Source organism: Penicillium atrosanguineum (assembly GCF_028827265.1).
Source record: "Penicillium atrosanguineum strain IBT 20685 chromosome Unknown utg000004l_segment0_segment0, whole genome shotgun sequence".
Classification (NCBI taxonomy): domain Eukaryota; kingdom Fungi; phylum Ascomycota; class Eurotiomycetes; order Eurotiales; family Aspergillaceae; genus Penicillium; species Penicillium atrosanguineum.
The window spans coordinates 1,432,434-1,449,833 of record NW_026623136.1 but is presented as its reverse complement, the minus strand read 5'-3'; the positions used below and the strand labels follow the sequence as shown (position 1 = coordinate 1,449,833).

At 52.4% G+C, this 17,400-nt stretch overlaps 6 protein-coding genes across 6 annotated transcripts; 3 read left to right on the top strand and 3 right to left on the bottom strand.

Moving 5' to 3' along the window:
* Positions 1–110: 110 nt before the first annotated feature.
* N7443_005859 (elongation factor G) lies at positions 111–2,560 on the top strand (the record flags this gene model as incomplete). Its single annotated transcript, XM_056885915.1, has 2 exons — positions 111–313; positions 367–2,560. 2 exons carry the CDS (start codon positions 111–113, stop codon positions 2,558–2,560), a joined length of 2,397 nt encoding a protein of 798 aa, XP_056741363.1.
* Positions 2,561–3,903: 1,343 nt separating this feature from the next.
* Positions 3,904–7,512, bottom strand: N7443_005858 (uncharacterized protein; the record flags this gene model as incomplete). Its single annotated transcript, XM_056885914.1, has 1 exon — positions 3,904–7,512. The coding sequence occupies one exon, from the start codon at positions 7,510–7,512 to the stop codon at positions 3,904–3,906; it is 3,609 nt and encodes a 1,202-aa protein (XP_056741362.1).
* Positions 7,513–7,879: 367 nt separating this feature from the next.
* Positions 7,880–10,070, bottom strand: N7443_005857 (MICOS complex subunit MIC60; the record flags this gene model as incomplete). The annotated part of the gene is made up of 4 exons (XM_056885913.1): positions 7,880–8,042; positions 8,098–9,728; positions 9,789–9,897; positions 9,957–10,070. The coding sequence occupies 4 exons, from the start codon at positions 10,068–10,070 to the stop codon at positions 7,998–8,000; spliced, it is 1,899 nt and encodes a 632-aa protein (XP_056741361.1). The 3' UTR covers positions 7,880–7,997.
* Positions 10,071–11,181: 1,111 nt separating this feature from the next.
* N7443_005856 (Rab family GTPase) lies at positions 11,182–12,102 on the bottom strand (the record flags this gene model as incomplete). The annotated part of the gene is made up of 5 exons (XM_056885912.1): positions 11,182–11,532; positions 11,598–11,789; positions 11,850–11,876; positions 11,935–11,954; positions 12,033–12,102. 5 exons carry the CDS (start codon positions 12,100–12,102, stop codon positions 11,182–11,184), a joined length of 660 nt encoding a protein of 219 aa, XP_056741360.1.
* Positions 12,103–12,458: 356 nt separating this feature from the next.
* N7443_005855 (putative phosphoinositide phosphatase (Sac1)) lies at positions 12,459–14,565 on the top strand (the record flags this gene model as incomplete). The annotated part of the gene is made up of 3 exons (XM_056885911.1): positions 12,459–12,612; positions 12,661–14,237; positions 14,287–14,565. The coding sequence occupies 3 exons, from the start codon at positions 12,459–12,461 to the stop codon at positions 14,563–14,565; spliced, it is 2,010 nt and encodes a 669-aa protein (XP_056741359.1).
* Positions 14,566–15,245: 680 nt separating this feature from the next.
* On the top strand, positions 15,246–16,965 carry N7443_005854 (tetrahydrofolate synthase; the record flags this gene model as incomplete). Its single annotated transcript, XM_056885910.1, has 3 exons — positions 15,246–15,263; positions 15,358–15,495; positions 15,559–16,965. 3 exons carry the CDS (start codon positions 15,246–15,248, stop codon positions 16,963–16,965), a joined length of 1,563 nt encoding a protein of 520 aa, XP_056741358.1.
* Between the last annotated feature and the right edge of the window lie 435 nt (positions 16,966–17,400).

Here is a 17,400-nt window from a genome sequence, read left to right as displayed (position 1 = left end):
ATGAGAGGCTAGTTCGCACGTGACGCGTTACTGGCTTCCCCGAACTTTTTTTCCGCGAAAAACATGCGCGCTTTCGACCAGTCTCGACTCCACAGGAACAGACCGGCGATATGAGGTCCCCTTCTCTTGCACGGTTAAATTACCGTGCAGTGTCTGGCTTGACCAGAACCGCTCGTTTCCAGCCCCAGGGTTTCCTGAGTTCGCGATGCGTCTCCACGGCCGCTTTGCGGTCTTCCGGTGTTGCGCCGGCTTATCAGTCGATCCTGAAGCAGTGGGAACAGCGTCGCAATGCCTCTGCTACTGCATCTGCAGTGTAAGTGCTTACTTGAAACAAGGTTCTGTCCGTGTCTAACGTTTGTTCAATAGTCTTGAGGCCGCTGCCGCCAGCCCGGATACCCTTTCGCAAGCCGCCATTATCGACAACCTCGACCCCGTGGAGGCTGCTCGTCTCGACAAGGTCCGCAACATCGGTATCGCTGCCCACATCGACAGTGGCAAGACCACCGTTACCGAGCGTGTCCTTTTCTACACTGGTCGTATCAAGGCCATCCACGACGTCCGCGGTCGTGATGGTGTTGGTGCCAAGATGGACTCCATGGATCTGGAGCGTGAGAAGGGTATCACCATTCAGTCTGCTGCTACCTTCTGTGACTGGGTCAAGAAAGATAAACAGGGCGTTGACCAGAAGTACCACGTCAACCTGATCGATACACCTGGCCACATTGACTTCACCATTGAGGTCGAGAGAGCGCTGCGCGTTCTGGATGGTGCCGTTATGATTCTGTGTGCCGTCTCTGGTGTCCAGTCCCAGACCATCACTGTGGACCGTCAGATGCGTCGTTACAATGTTCCTCGCCTCTCGTTCGTCAACAAGATGGATCGTATGGGTGCCAACCCCTTCAAGGCTATTGAGCAGATCAACACCAAGCTCAAGATGCCTGCTGCTGCCGTCCAGGTTCCCATCGGTGCCGAGGACGAGTTCGAGGGCGTTGTCGATCTTATTACCATGAAGGCTATCTACAACGTCGGCGAGAGTGGCGAGGAACTTAAGATCACTGAGGTCCCCGAGAAGGTGAAGCAGGTCGCCGAGGAGCGCCGGGCTATGCTCATTGAGACTGTCGCCGATGTTGACGATCAGATGGCTGAGATGTTCTTGGACGAGGTTGAGCCCACCGAGGACCAGTTGCGTGCCGCCATCCGTCGCGCCACCATCGGCCTGAAGTTCACTCCTGTCTTTATGGGCTCTGCTTTGGCCAACAAATCCGTTCAGCCTATGCTGGACGGTGTTGTCGACTTCCTTCCCAACCCCTCCGAGGTTGAGAACCTTGCCCTTGACCAGAAGCGAAACGAGGCTTCCGTCAAGCTTGTTCCTTACAACTCTCTTCCCTTCGTCGGTCTCGCTTTCAAGCTCGAGGAGTCCAACTTTGGACAGTTGACCTACATTCGCGTCTACCAGGGTACCCTCCGCAAGGGATCGAATGTGTTCAACGCCCGTAACAGCAAGAAGGTCAAGATCCCCCGTATCGTGCGTATGCACTCCAACGAGATGGAGGAAGTCAGCGAGATTGGTGCTGGTGAAATTTGCGCCGTTTTCGGTGTTGAATGTGCCTCCGGTGATACCTTCACTGACGGCCAGCTCGGCTACAGCATGTCCTCCATGTTCGTTCCCGAGCCTGTCATTTCGCTCTCCATTAAGCCCAAGCAAGCCAAGGATGCGGCCAACTTCTCGAAGGCCATGGCCCGCTTCCAGCGTGAGGACCCTACTTTCCGTGTCACTTATGACAATGAGAGTGAGCAAACCATCATCTCCGGAATGGGTGAGCTGCACTTGGACATCTACGTTGAGCGCATGAAGCGCGAATACCGCGTGGAGTGCGAGACGGGTCAGCCTCAGGTTGCTTACCGTGAGACTATCGGCGAGCACATCAAGTTCGACCACCTGCTCAAGAAGCAGACTGGTGGTGCTGGTGACTATGCCCGTGTCATGGGCTTCATGGAGCCCACCGGTGTCCTCGAGGAGAACAACTTCGAGCAGCAGATTGTCGGAGGCAGTATCTCCGAGAAGTACCTGTTTGCTTGCGAGAAGGGATTCAATCTTTCCTGCGAGAAGGGTCCTCTGATCGGCCACAAGATTCTCGGAACCCGCATGGTCATCAACGATGGAGCCACTCACATGACAGATTCCTCTGAAATGGCCTTCAAGAACGCCACCCAGCAAGCCTTCCGCAAGGCCTTCATAGACAGCCAGCCTTCCGTGCTGGAGCCCCTGATGAAGACCGTTGTCACCGCCCCCAGCGAGTTCCAGGGTGATGTTATCGCCCTGCTGAACAAGCGCGGAGCCACTATCAACGACACCGAGACTGGCGTCGACGAGTTCACCATCTACGCTGACTGCAGTCTGAACGGCATGTTTGGCTTCAGCTCCAACCTCCGCGCCGCCACCCAGGGCAAGGGTGAATACACCATGGAATTCAGCCACTACGAGAAGGCTCCCCCGCACGTGCAGAAGGATCTCATTGCCAAGCACCTCAAGGCCCAGGCTGAGCGTAACAAGAAATGAGCGCCCACGTAACCACCCAGCACCGTCTAATCTTTCATAAGGCGCCTCCCTCTTCCTCTGTACCATATCCACTATTTCACCATCCTCTTTTTCAATTTGGGTCAGGCGGTGCCTGGCGTTCCTCGGAGGAGAGCAGATATAACGCATTATAGACACTGTTTGTGCTGTGGCTTGAAAACTCATGTGCTTTGTGCGCCATGGCGCTAGATCATCTTGCGTTTACCTTTTTGAACTGTATTTTAAAGTCAAAATATTCCTTTCTACTCTCCTGTATGAACAATGCATCCGATCAATACAGATATCCCGCTTTCTCATCTTATTTTATTGTATATGGGTGGTTCTCAACATTCCTGATCCATATGTCTAGGCATACTTGAAGAAAAGAGAATCTGGAGGGCTGGGAGCAGACAGCGACTATTTGAATCAGCAGGTGTTTCTTTGCCTTGTATTCATATATGGAGAAAAAGTAAATAAACTACCTGCTCAGCTGTTATGTTTCGCTTTACCCAGATGTTGGGAAGTTGTCCCGGGTATGTGACTTTGTTGAGATCCCAATTCAGGATTAATGGAGTGATATATCTTCGATGTCGCTATGGTCAGGAACCACGTCAGTCAAGTTCCCTTCCCGGTGTGTTGGCGGACGTTCCATGGTAGGTAAGTCTATCAGTGAAGGTAAAGATATAACATATGTTTTAAAGGGTAATTGAATCGTTCCTATTACCCGGAAGTGGGTGGATGACGAGATCAAATGCCAGGGTAAGTCCATAGTTATGTATAATCCATTGCACAAGACGAAGTATACATTGTCATTCCGAAGAAATGATCAAGATGGCTTTTGTATTTGGAGGTGTTTTGTGTTTAGAATTTTAAAGGCACGGCATTCTTAACTGCTATTGTCAAGAGTATATATTTACGATAGGTCTAAGGGAACTTTAACAATGTGTGAATGTAGGCGAAACTCCCGTGTTACCAAGAATGCAACCAAGGTATATGGTATTTCAGAAGCTATAGTTTTCTAGGGCTTCAAAGCATGGATATTGGGACACGAATGTATCGCATAGACCTATAACAAGACTCTCTATCAACCTAGCCCGGAAGTACGTGAAAAAGAGTACTTTAATAATTATGAAGACTAGAAAAAAAAATGTCCATATTAAATAAACTAGAATAGGCATACCCCAAATACACAAATAATAATACAAGAATTGATCGATCCAAAAGAAGATAAAGAGCCCGTAATCGAGCCTGGAGGGTATATGCACGCTATGAGAAATGACCAGGTCTCAAAGAAAAAGAAAGAGACAAGAAAGAATGAATGGAAATTCACCCCCTGGACAAAGCAATTAAAGCCAGAGAAACCATCGCGCACCAGAGACAGCACCTCGTAGAACACCGCGTACAAGCTTGAACCCCATGACAATCAACCAAACCCACCACAGCATACCGACAAGCGCCCATTCAAGGATGACGAAGCCAGCCCGCCGGACCCAGCGGAGTCGACGACGGCGTTTTCGTACGCCTCTGTCGAGGGCATCACCGAGAGACTTGACAGCGAGTGTGCTAGTGGTGTTGAGCTGAACGCATAGATCTTCTGCGTGGTCGGCTGTGGCTCGGACGCGGGGAGCGAGGGATTGGTTGATGAGAGTCTCCAGGTCTTTCAGCTGGGTGCGAAGAGGTGAAGAGGTGGTTGTGGTGAAGTGGTGCATGGATTGCTGGAATGAATATTGGGTTGTCTCGAATCGTCGGAGAAGATTTTGGGCTGCGAGATCAAATTCGTTGATTCGAGGCACGCGGTTCACGGATGTACCGGAGCCTATGGAGGCTTGAAGCCAGTGTGGGGGTGGATCGCGGACGCTGTGAGCTCTGCGGGTGATTTCTCGGGCTTTGATGCCAGACGAAAGGAGCAGGATTCGGGTTCGCTCGATTTCTGTCTTGCTAGGTACGCCCGAGTCGTTCGATGCTTGGATGCTGCGACCTGAGATACTCCATGCGCGAGTCGCTCCTGATAATGTGGGTCTTTTGTCGATAGGGCGTTGAGGAGATGCTCGGACTTTAGCAAGTCCAGTGACGGGAGGACGGGTAAGACTGAAGGGGACTGAGGGATCCCTGATAGCATGCGGCTTTGTGCGTCCTCGATTCAATTGAGAAGCAGAGGTGAAGTCGAATGTTCGGCTCCTAGATAATTCCGTCCTCTTTGGATCGTCACCCTGTCCGAGGGATGCAGTTGCACGTTCACGGGGGCTACCAAAGTAAAGTGCATCCGTCGAGTCATTGCGCTCATCCTGCCGCAATGGCGAGGTGAAGCTTGGTAAGGAGCTTATGAAACTTTTAGATGGTGTAGCTTTTTCAGACTCTCGACGAGTGAGGCGCCCAGGTTCGTCTCCAAGATTCGGCAGGCGTCGAAGGAGTCCTTTGGCCGCAGATCGTTTGTCCGTCTTCTTTTCCTCGTCATCAGAATCGCTATCATCAGAGGCGAGAGTGGTTGCAGATGACGACTTCCGGGAATCGGGCGGTGCGTCCTTCTTCAAAATCTTATCTCCAACCTTGGATACTTCGTTTCCAACAAGCTCAGCTATCCTTCCTGGTCCTTTCAATATCCCTCGGAGCTTAGACTCGGCAGAATTTTGGACCCTTCGTCCCCTAGAGCCGTCTATACGTTCATCATCAGGCGCGTCTTGATCTTCAATATAAGACGAAGACACAACGTCCGGCAGTGGGCTTGGTTCAAGCTTCGATGACTTCAAGGCTTGCTCGGCACGCTCAGGTGGAGAGTTCAAGCTTTGACGAGGCAATGGCTTCGTTTCAGGTAACGCGTCTTCAGTTCCTTTCAGCTCCCGATCCCCTTGCTTGCTCTTGCTTCGCTCATGGCGAGAGGCGATCTTGCGACGAAGTCCCTTCTTGGCTGGTGAAGGGGACCGACTTGATGGCGGAGACAGGTTGACTGCAATGCTGGGGAAGTAGGTAGTATGAGCCGGAGAGTTGGGAGCGGTACTATCCCTCTCTTCAAATGACATCCGAGAGTTGTATCTGTCATCCATACTTCCAGCCGAGGAGAAAGAACCTCTCTTCTTCTTAAGGCTTGTCTGGGTACTGAGTGACGGGAAGTGGGAGTGATTGGATTTGCCTTTGTCTGCACCGAGTACTGCCGCGGTGGGAGATTTGGCTCGAGATACTCGAGATTCAGATGAGTTGGCACCATCCTTTGATCTCTCCGAGTCTTTCCGCGAATGTGCCCAAATCCGACGATTTGGTTCCACCGATGTTCGCCGTTCGGCACTAGAATCGCTTGAGGCACTGCCAGAGCGCATTCTAACCTTATCCCATCGGGAGCGCTTCCGTGAGCTAGATTCACTTCGACCACGTATGCTTTGTGAATGGCTCCGGAATCTATTTCTGTGTCGCCCACGCCCAACGCTCTTGAACTCAGGGCCCAATGCAGGGCGGTTACCTGACATAGAGGCACGAGGTGAGACCTCCCCTTCATCCTCCATTTCAACTGTCAAGTGCCGTCTTGATTGCGCGGCTGTTTCTGATTTGGTTAGAGTTAGAACCAACTCCTCTGGGTTTGGGTAGAGCGGATTGCTATCTTTGTCGATAATCTTGGCCTTGTTTACAACATCTTCGAGCCAGGCAGCATCAGCTAGGAGCTCAGCGGGTGAGGTTTTCCAGTCGAGACGGGGCCGAGGTGCCTTGACACTATTTGTACGGCTAGCACGTCTCGAGCTCGAGGAAGGCGATGTAGCCAATATATCCAAATCATCCGGGTCATCATGGGACTGGGTCCGTTGCCCTTGCTGGAATGGAGGAAGCTTGATGGATTGCGTCTGCTCATGGGTCTTATGGCCATATTTTGCCTCGATCGATGTAACCCAATCGTGAACCTTGTCGACATCATGCCAGCCTTGCATCTTTGGATCAATAGGACACTTTTCTCGATATCTGACCCGTCGGTTACGAATCATTTGGAGAGGATTGTATTCCCGACTAGTCGATGAGCTGACAGCTGCATGATGCGAAGACTCGTGGTCATCTGCCGTTTGGGGGGTTCGAAGTGGGGGCAACAAAGGAAGCAGCCGTAGATACTCATGAAAGAGGTCAAAGTGACAACGAGCTTGTTCTGCGCGGGCAAGTGTGTGACTAGAAAATTCATATGCCCGATTGTTATCAACCGCAGTTGCTGGTAAGAATTCCGCCACAGGAGAATGCCCACCCTGAGGTGTTGGTGGCGAGAGACGATCTCCGTGTCTCTGGTCGTAATTTCGAAAGTGGTGTGCATGGTTCTGCGAGGACGATGCATGCAGATCAGTAGGTCCTGCAGTAGGCTGAGAGACAGATATCGGTCTCCGAATGCTGGACCCTGGAGCGAGCCCCGAGGCTGTCCTTCGTCGAGATTCATTAAGATTCAAAGCCAGATTCACAATCTGAATGGAATCCCTATCAAGGCCAGGTGTCTCCACGCTACGTCCTCCGGTATCAGCTCCTGATGAGGCTCGGGATGTAGTAAGTATCACCGGAGGGGGCGTTGGGGTTTTTTGTGTAACTGCCAGACCCGAGGCTGAAGCAGCCGAAGCTTCTGAGGCAGCATTCTTGTGACGATGCCATGGAAAGCGTGATCGTTTCTTAGGGACCACTATGTCCGCCTCCGGGGCAGTTCGTTTATCCGTAGGTGGCTCAGATGGGCGGTGATGATTTGAGCTGACCCGTGAGCCCTTGGAGCGCGGGAGAGAGTCAAGCAGGAAGCCACTGGAGCTTGGTGCTCTGCGCTGGCCGGGAGTTCTGCTATCGCCCTCCCGAGAACCGCTGCCCAGTGTGCTACCCTCTAGCTCCCCGCTTGGTCGACCACTACTAGGAGCCGCAGTGCCCGCTGCTCGTCGGGATGACTCAACATCGTGTCGGTATAGAGGCGACCGGTTGCCTGATGATATGTCTCGGTGTTCGTCTGTCGAAGGCATTGAAACCCGTGCGCTTCGGTGATGACGTTGCGACATCTGAGCCGAGGGGAGGGCGAGAGAGCTAGATCGCCGCGCCCGTCAAAGAGGCAACAGACATCGCTTGCCATACAACTGTCAGCATGAACGCGATTTCGAGGAGAAAGGAATCGCAGGATCGTAGGTGTCAAACAAGGGTGCATGGGATCTGCGCGATGTCGGTCGATCTACACTATCGGACTTGCGCGTCACGCAGCGAGTGCTGAGTAAGCTAATTGTATGATCCTGAAAATCGCAAAAGGAAGTGAAATACAGATCCCTTGCGATGTCTAATATCGAGACTGACTTGGAACTAAAACTTAGTCTCACTACAGAAATTTCCACGGCTGGGCACATAGGAAATGTTCTAGCATTTGGGTCTAACGCAAAAGTACAACTAGAGGTACACTTCCTGTAGACAAGACGAAGATATACAGGATTAAATGAATTCAGCATCGCTCAGTATATGCTTACTCCACCCGCAAGCACTGGAGGCGGGCCTCAGTCTCAATAACCTATTGGGGAGACACGTTAGCAAAATTCCTGGGCCTGATTAGGTAGTTAACTCACTTCGAGAGCCTGCTTGACTTCGAGAACCCTGCGCACATCTGCCATCCAATCCTTGCTCAGGATCTTGGCCCAGCCCTGGAGACCGTTCATCTCACGGGCAGCAGCGTCGACGTTGCCCTCTTCTAGCAAGTTCTCAGTGCGGAGGAGAATGCTCTCAACGTCATTACCGTCCGCAAGGCCATCTTTTTTGAACATGACCTTGCTCAGGACCAGGCTAGCAGCGTGGCTAGCAATACCGGCATCCTCGGGCAGCAAGCTAGCCTTGCGAACCTCGCTGGCGACACGACGGAAACGCTCCATGATCATGGCTGGGGATGGAATACCGCGCTGGTAAGCAGTGGGGTTGATGGAGGCAATAGCGGCATCAACAACGGGATCGTCGGCAGCCAGCTCCTTAACAGCAACAAGTTCACGGACAAAGGGACGGGGGACCTCAGCGCGCTCGAGAGAAGAGCGAACAGCATCGACGGCAACCTGGAGCTGCTGAGTCTTCAGGTTGGTGTCAATGACGCTGCTCCAGCCGGTAGTCAGCTGCTCAAGCTCAGTAATGTTGGCAGTGAGCTCGTCTAGCTTGCTAAGACGACCCTCACGCTCACGCTCGACCAAATCCTTGACCTCGTGGACGTATTTACGGTTGAGCTCGATGGCCTGCTCGACAAGCTCGTTCTTCAGGCGCTGTTCGGCGAGCTCCTGGGCACGGAGGAGCTCGGTCTTAATCTTATCTTGGTAAGCCAGAGCAAGCTTCTCACGCTCAGCCTCGAACTCCTCGCGGAACTGGGCAACCTCGGCATTGCGCATCTCCTCGAAACGTCGAATCAATTCCCGAGCCGACTCGTCAAAAGTGTTGTGAGCCTTGGTGATCTCCTCCTGGGCGGCCTTGGCAGCCTCGGTACGAATGGCGGAGATCTTCTCGCCAATCTTTTGCAGCTCCTCCTTGGCCTTTGCGACCGGCGAAGAGTACTTGCCGGCATTCTCATCGGCACTGATAACGGAGACGATGGCGTTGAATGTCTTGACCAGCTCCTGCACCACGGTCTCATCACCCTCCTGCGCCTTCAGCAGCTCGATATTGCTAACAGCAACAGCGGGCTGACGGGGCTCGTCGAGAGAGACGGGCTTCTCCTCCTTCTTCGGGGTAGGCTTGGCCTCCTTCTGACCCGTTGACTTGGTGGCCTTATCCTCCTTGGCCTTGAGGACAGCTGCATTGAGTTCTTGGGCAGAGGCACTTTCGGTCTTGGTCTGGCCCTCGTGAGCCTGGGAGCTCATGTGAGGACCGCTCTTGGAGACATCACTTCCAGACTCCTCATCAGAGACCTTCCAAGACAGACCGCTCTTGCTAGGGATTGTGACGGACTTGCCCTCATCCCGAGGCGCAGCAGGGATGCGGTTTTGGTGGCGCGAGGCGTTGGGGAAGCGGCGGTAGAAGTCACGCTCCTCGAAGTAAAGAACACATTCCTCGCCGTAGGGAATATACTCGGTGAAGAAGTCGTGGAAGTTATCGGACTTGAGTGCCAGGAAGATGCTACCACCATAGGCGAAACCGGAGGTAAGAATCAGGTACAAGAGGAATCGGCGGAAACGGCCAGTCTTGCGAGGCGCAGCCGCGGGAGCAGATGGGGGGGTCTTGTATTCTGAAGGAGTACTGAATTAGCTGATGATCTAAATTGGATGTCGATAGAGGCCGGCAGTACCTTGTTCGGCGAGCTTGGAGAGAGTCTCAGGTGGGACGCTCGATTCGGAGGAAGGAGTAACGGGCGTGGGCCCACCAGGGGTAGGAGGCTTAGAGTCGGCGAAGAATCGCTGTGTAGAAAGCAATGTTAGTTACAATGGGCGGGCACATGAGCAGTGGTTTGTCGTACCTGACCCGAGAGCCGGCTGCTAGCGCCGGCCTTGGACAGCCATTGCGAAGGGATCCGTTGGCGAACGGGGGTCGACAGCAGCTGCCGACCCGGAGCAATTGAGGAGCGCAGCATGACGAGCCGCACAATCGCCAGAGAGCGGGGAGGGTTCGCAAAGGTGGATGGTAGAGAAACGGGAAGTTGAGCAAGTCGCGATCCGCTCCGAGCCTGCAGGCGGTCAGCCCGGTGTCGCTCAACTCCCGTGGTGCTCTGACCTGCGTCACTCGAATTAGTGCTAGGGAATCTATGTATTTCACATTTTTAACCCTAGATTTCTCTGTCAACATTTAAGAAGCTTCGGTAGCTTTCATAGAAAGCTCAGGTCTAACTTCCGAAGGATATTCTTTACTCCCCGTTTTTTTACTCCCCTAGCTGTACAATGGATGTCCCCGTTGGGAGCAAGTTCGAGGCCCATTGATCTATGTGGACCACATTGGATCTATGTTGAGATAGAAGAATGCGGACTGTCAGGGATTGTGTACATATATGTTAGGATAATTACCTAGACCAAAGGGCCATTGCAAACCAAAGTTGCCCAAAAAGGGCGGCATGGGTGAACCTATTCACTCCTAGGCAGGCAGTAAACCTGATTCTAGGTACCGAAGCCACCTGCATACAACTGCCAGCCTTCACTATAAAATTGAAATTCTGTCGGAGTCTTGTCTAGTGTGCTAAAGTGAGGCTATGTTGCTACTCATCTCCTATACTACAATGCACGTACTGAAGTATACAGTCGGAAAGAAATGTATTATCGGGCATAGCATACTTAAAGTGGCTCTGAAACGAGAACAAGGGGATAGTAACAGTGCGGGAATTCAGCCCAGCAAAAAAGTAGATGCAGACGCCGAGTTCAAAGGGAGAAGTACAAGGGAAACCGAAGAAAGCAGGTGAGCCCTGCCGCAACATGTCTAAAGCCAAATTCCAGATGCGTTCGTAGAAAGTCGAAGAATACCTCCACCGGCGGCGAACCCCCGAGGAGGGCGAGCGAAAGGTCAAAGGTTCAGGAAACAGAGACTAGATGGACGGCGAGCCGAGAGACTACCTCTCGTGTCGATATGTAATGGTAGGGTAGATCCATGCCACGGCTTGACCAATGGAGGTCAGACTGAGATTGGACGTTCGTGGGAGTGTGGCAGGTGGTGAACACAATAGCTGGATATCAAGGAGATTGAGAAAAATTAATGGCTTAACAGTTGCAAGCACCGGCACCCTGAGTGCCAGGGGCCTCGGGCCGCAGGTCGACACCAGGTCGAGGGGCCGCTCCCCGGAGGTTCCGGGGACCGGCCTGGTCGAGAGGCAACTTCTTCGCGATGGCTGTGAACAATTCATTGACGTTTGTCGATGACTTGGCGGAGGTTTCGAAAAAGAGGAGACCAGCCTCACGGGCATAGGCTTCAGCGTCTGCGGTCGGAATTGCCCGCTTATCGGGACTCTCGGTAACAAGATCGAGCTTATTGCCTGCCAGCGCAATCACAATGTTCTCGTTAGCTTGACGCTGGAGCTCCTTTACCCAGGACTTGGCTTTGTCCAGCGAAGACTATAGTAGGTAAATGACGGTTAGCGATCGTGATAAAAGTTGGGGGGAACACAAGCTGAACGTACAGCTTGGGTGATGTCATAGACCACAACAGCACAGTTGGCATTTCGATAGTACATGGGAGCCAGCGACTTATATCTCTCCTGGCCAGCAGTGTCCCAGATTTCAAATTTGACGGTGGTACTCTCGTCGAGGGAGATGGTCTGTGTTAGGAAAGCGGCGCCGATAGTTGACTCGCGGTAATCATCGAATTGGTCCTAGATTGGCAGGTTAGTCTTCCCTCATCTAAGCTTCGGTCATCACATTCAAAAGCTTACCTTAACGAATCGCAGCACCAGCGAACTCTGGAGATAGCAATAATGTTAGCGCCCGCTAAAGATAGTGGCAGACTGAAGATCGAACCTTTCCGACAGCGGACTCGCCTATACGAAGAAAAAAGAAATATTAGCTTCTGTGAGCGTAAAATGAGGTTCAAGCTGGTTACAACGGAGAGAACCTACCAAGCAAGACGAGCTTGAACTGGGCGAACTTGGCCCCGGGGCGGGCGCCTGCTGGTTGACGGGAGGCCATGACCAGGAAATCAGGGGGTTCGGTTTAAGGCGGGTAGGACGAGGGAGTAAAACTCTCAAAAGAAGAAAGTAAAAAAGTATAGACGAGCTTGTTCGAGGAGTCGAGAATAAGTGATGGGGGGGGGGAGGGAGTTCCAAAGTTCCCAAGAAAGAGAGAGTGGATGACGGAACGAGCCACAGGAGCAGCGGGGCGGTGTGGCGGTACTTGGGCTGTTGACTTACGCACCTGCCGCGGTGCATGTGTTTGGTTCCTGGTTGTTCCTCTCTCCCCTGACTTCTTTGACGTAGGTCATTCCAACATGGCTCCTCAAATACTCCCATTTAGGGATATCAACTTACATGCATCGCCGTCTCACTATGCATTCACCTCCCCGTCCTCCCCCCCAGGCACCAACGCTGGTCGTAGACCGGCCGACTGGTGACCTTCGCCTCAGCGATGGCCTCTCCGTTTCTGGCACCAAACGCATTTCCAGTATTGCGGGAATTCTGGGAATAGTGAAGCTGAAACTGGGTAAATATGGATGCCCCAAAGATTAGATGTCCGTGCTGACCCTAATAGACAAGTACATCATCGTTATCACGAAGGCGCAGCCGATGGGACGCCTGCGCGGCCATATGGTATACAAGGTCGCCTCGACGGAGTTCCTCCCCATGCGCGAACGCCCGCTCCACGACACCGATGAAGATACCTATCTCGCGTTGATTAAAAATATGCTGCGCACCGGGCCCATGTACTTCTCCTACTCCCTGGACCTTACCAACAGCTTCCAGCGCCAGTCGCAAAGTGCCTCGACTATCCCCATGTGGAAGCGTGCCGATGACCGTTTCTTCTGGAACCGCTTTATTCAGTCAGATCTGATCGACTTCAGTCTGGGAGAAACTGACACGAGCGGCATTCGCTATGGTCCGCAGCCGGGCGTCGACCCCTTCATCCTTCCTGTTATGTTCGGCATGATGCGTATCACCCCCGCCAGAGTCAAGGGAACGTCGTTCACATTTGCGCTTATAACTCGACGATCCCGACACCGCGCCGGAACGAGATACTTCACTCGAGGAATCGATGAGGAAGGCCATGTCTCGAACTACAACGAAACAGAGCAGATCGTCATTTTGAATGATGCGACAGGTGGACTTTCAGGCTTTGCTGGAGGGCAGTCAATGACCAATGGCAAAGCTAGCCAAGACCTCCAGGTGTATTCATTTGTGCAAACTCGAGGTAGTGTGCCCGTGTTCTGGGCCGAAGTGAACGATCTCAAATACACGCCCAAGCTCCAGGTCCGCGGTGTTGATACCGCTATCGAAGCCGCGCGCAAACATTTCTCAGAGCAGATTCACTTGTATGGAGAGAACTACATGGTCAACCTGGTCAACCAGAAAGGCAGGGAAGAACGCGTCAAAAAGGCCTACGAGCAGCTGGTTCGGACTCTCATCTCTTCTTCCACCGAGACCACCGAGGCTGATCATAAAACTTCCGAAAAGATACACACCTTGGAGCCAGGCCTCAAGCAGAAGGAGATGGATCATCTTCACTACGTTTACTTTGATTTCCACAACGAGACCAAGGGCCTTAAATGGCACCGCGCTGAACTCCTAATGGGTCGCCTGCAGGACGGACTGACAAAGGGTGGTTACTTCCGAGGTGTCGAATCTCCAGGAGTTCCCGGCGGACAGCTGGAAGCTCGATCGACACAAAGCAGCGTTGTTCGGACCAACTGTATGGATTGCCTCGACCGCACCAACGTTGTGCAAAGTATGCTTGGCCGCTGGGCGGTTACACGACACCTCATGGATGCTGGTGTCCTTCGCCAGGGCGAGACGGCAAACGATGATCGTGATTTCGAGGATCTTTTCCGCAATATCTGGGCCGACAACGCCGATGTGGTCTCCAAGTCCTACTCCGGCACAGGTGCTTTGAAGACCGACTTCACTCGCACGGGCAAGCGCACCCGGGCTGGAGCCCTTCAGGATTTGAGAAATTCCATTACTCGCTACGTGCGCAACAATTTCTTGGACGGTCCCCGCCAGGATGGATTCGATGTATTTTTGGGCGCCTATCTCCCCTCGCACTCAGGACCCGCGAATATCCAGCTGTTCCTGGACCGACGCCCCCCTTATTATCCAAGCCATTCCCTACGTGTTCGCCGCGAGTCTGTTCCTGGTTCTAGTGACAATGCTTACACGACAGCTGCCCGATGCTGCCGTCTGGCCCCTGCGCGTGTTTATGATCTTTTGGTTGGTAATTGGCGCATACTGCTTCCGCTTCATTTACGGCCACGGTATGCTCTATGTCAACTGGCCCAAGTTAAACACTCCCGTTGCAGGCGCCGAGGGATACCAAGATGCTATGATCAAAGCCCGTTCCGACCCTATAATCGGAAATTGGCTTCCTAACAGAAGACACCAGCGCGGCATCAGCAATGCCCGTCTCGTGTTCCTTGAAGAAGGCAAGACCAGGATTGAATGATTCATGCCTTTCGAGTCAATGCTCTTGTCACTATTACGCCCGCCTCTTCGCTTCACTTCTGCACACTGAATGGCTGTATTTTTTATTTTTATTTCTATCATTTTTATTTCTTTCCCCGCAGACAGGCTTTGCCCTTGAGCCGTTTCCCTATGTTTCTTTCAACGGCAGTGCCCACCATCTCTACCTTTTCATTTTGACCCAGCATAACACAGTCTTTTTGTCCCTTTGCATGGACTCATAGGATATTATGAAGTTTTAGCGTCTCGAGTAGACAATACCTGTGGCGGCGTAGGATCCAGTCAATCCATATTAAAGGACCAATTTCTTGTACCTTAAGTGTACCACGTGCTCAGCTCATAAATTTTAGCCGAGAGGCCTGTTTTCGAACACCCTTTTAATCTTTCTATCGCTTTAACTGTGTCTATGTTCATCAAAATATGAGATGCCCTATCTCCGATCGGCATCACGTGATATTCCCGACCGTGACCCCCTCTTTCCCGAGGAGAGCCGTTCATCGGGAGAACCAAGCAAAGAGTATTGAGCCGCCGGGATTTCTTGTCGCATCCCCGTCTGCTCCATTGAATAAGCAATTCGGGTATCTCTTGTCTATGAGAGGTATTTGGGCCCCTTTTCGCTGGCAGCCCTTCCCAAGGCGCCGAGTCTCGACTCACTCGGCCACTATGACTCGCACATATGAGGTATGCACCTCAAACCCCCCCACGCGGGTCTACTCCGCGGTGATGCGTAAGGAAGCTTGCTGATCATATGTACTGACATGAGAAATACTTTTAGAATGCCATTTCGGCGCTTAATTCCCTGCAGACCAACTATGCGATTGTGGAGGAGCTTAGGAAGTCCAAGTCTCCCGCAGATCAGAATGCGCGCTCGCTCCCGGAGACTGTTGAATGGCTTCGGCGCATTGGACATACGGTTCGTAAATGCTGGAATGTTGAGCTACGGTAGAGCTTAGGGCTAACATGACCTGCATTCCAGCCTTCCGAGCTCGATCGCATAAACCCAATTCACGTTGCTGGTACAAAAGGCAAGGGCTCGACCTCCTCATTCATCTCAACCATTCTCTCCCAATATACAAAGCCCCAGCCAGACCAGTCGACTCCCCGGCTACACAAGATCGGTCTCTTCACTTCTCCACATCTCCGATTTGCTCGCGAGCGCATTAAGATTGATAATGAACCGCTGTCTGAAGCACAATTTACTCGCTACTTCTTCGAGGTCTGGGATCGTCTAGAGGAGTCGGCGAAGCTGGCTGGAGAGGATCCTACCGCTCGGGGCACAAAGCCCCAATACTTTCGCTATTTGACTCTCATGGCGTTCCACACTTACTTGAGCGAGGGTGTCGATGCTGCAGTTATCGAGTGTGGAATTGGCGGAGAATACGACTGTACCAATGTGGTCCAGAACCCCAAGACATCGGTGATCACAAGTCTTGGAATCGACCATGTTGCGATGTTGGGTGATACAATTGACCAAATCGCCTGGCACAAGGGAGGTATTATCAAGCCTGGTGTAAGAGCTTTTAGCGCACCGCAACCTCGGACCGCAGTCGAGGTACTGGAGAAGCGTGCTGCCGACAAGGGCTCCCAGCTAGACATTGTGTCTGAGCACCCTGATCTCCAGGCCGGCAATAGCCAAGTGAAGCTTGGACTGGCTGGTGATTTCCAATATACTAATGCCTCAGTGGCAGTCGCTGCTGCCGCGGAGTTCCTTCGCAAGACAGGCGTCGCGCAAATCTCAGTGAACGTTATGTCAGAATCCCTCCCAGCCGAGTTCAAAAAAGGCCTTGAAGAGACCCGCCTGGGCGGCCGATGCGAAACTCGGTACGAGAAGAATGTATCCTGGTATATCGATGGAGGACACACACTAGAGAGCATCCGACTAGCTGGCCAGTGGTTCGCCGGACGGATCCAAGCAGACTCATCCTCTAGCGACCTTGCGAGGAAAAAGACCCGGATTTTGATCTTCAATCAGCAAACGCGAAATAGCACAGCTCTAGCCACTGCCCTAAATGAGACTCTCGCTGCCGCGCTCGGGTCCACAACACCCTTTACCCACGCCCTGTTCTGCACCAACATCACCTACAAGCAAGCCGGCTACCGACCTGACCTAGTCAGCATGAACACAAACGCCGACGACGTTGAACTGCTCCGCGTGCAAAAGTCTCTCGCAAGCGCCTGGAACGAGATCGACCCGTCCGCTCAGACACACGTGTTCGGTACCATTGAAGAGGCTGTGGACTTTGCACGAGACGTGGCCGAGCAAGAGCGCAAGGTCTTGCAGAAGGATGAGGCACCAGTAATGACGTTTGTCACTGGTAGTCTGCATCTGGTCGGTGGCTTCCTGGATGTCATTGAGACCAAGCCCTACACCGAGAGCGGTTGATGTGGTTGTTGGGTTAATGGACAACCTCGTCCTTTAAGAATTTTGATTCTTGTATCAACACCAAAGAATTTCTTTTGACATAGCGCGATGCGAGGGGACATATAGAGGTGTTTGTGGATTTCAACAATTCGAGATTAGATTCCCATTTTGCAAATACAACCTTTCCATCTTCATGGCTTAGGGGTGCTTCTCTTAGATAATGGGGACGTTTGCCTAATTGCTTCAAGAGGCCTACGGTACCAAAGCCTTTCAATCTGTGAATGGCTGGAACTAATTCTAATGTTTGAATTATATGTAACTAGAGTCTGAATCTACAATTCATGCGATCATCTGATTTCTTGACGCCCGCACCGGTCGTCACATCGCAGCGGGCGTACCCCTCGGCACCCCACCGATCCGCATTACCTAGGTTAACGTGGGGCCTCAACGGAATCC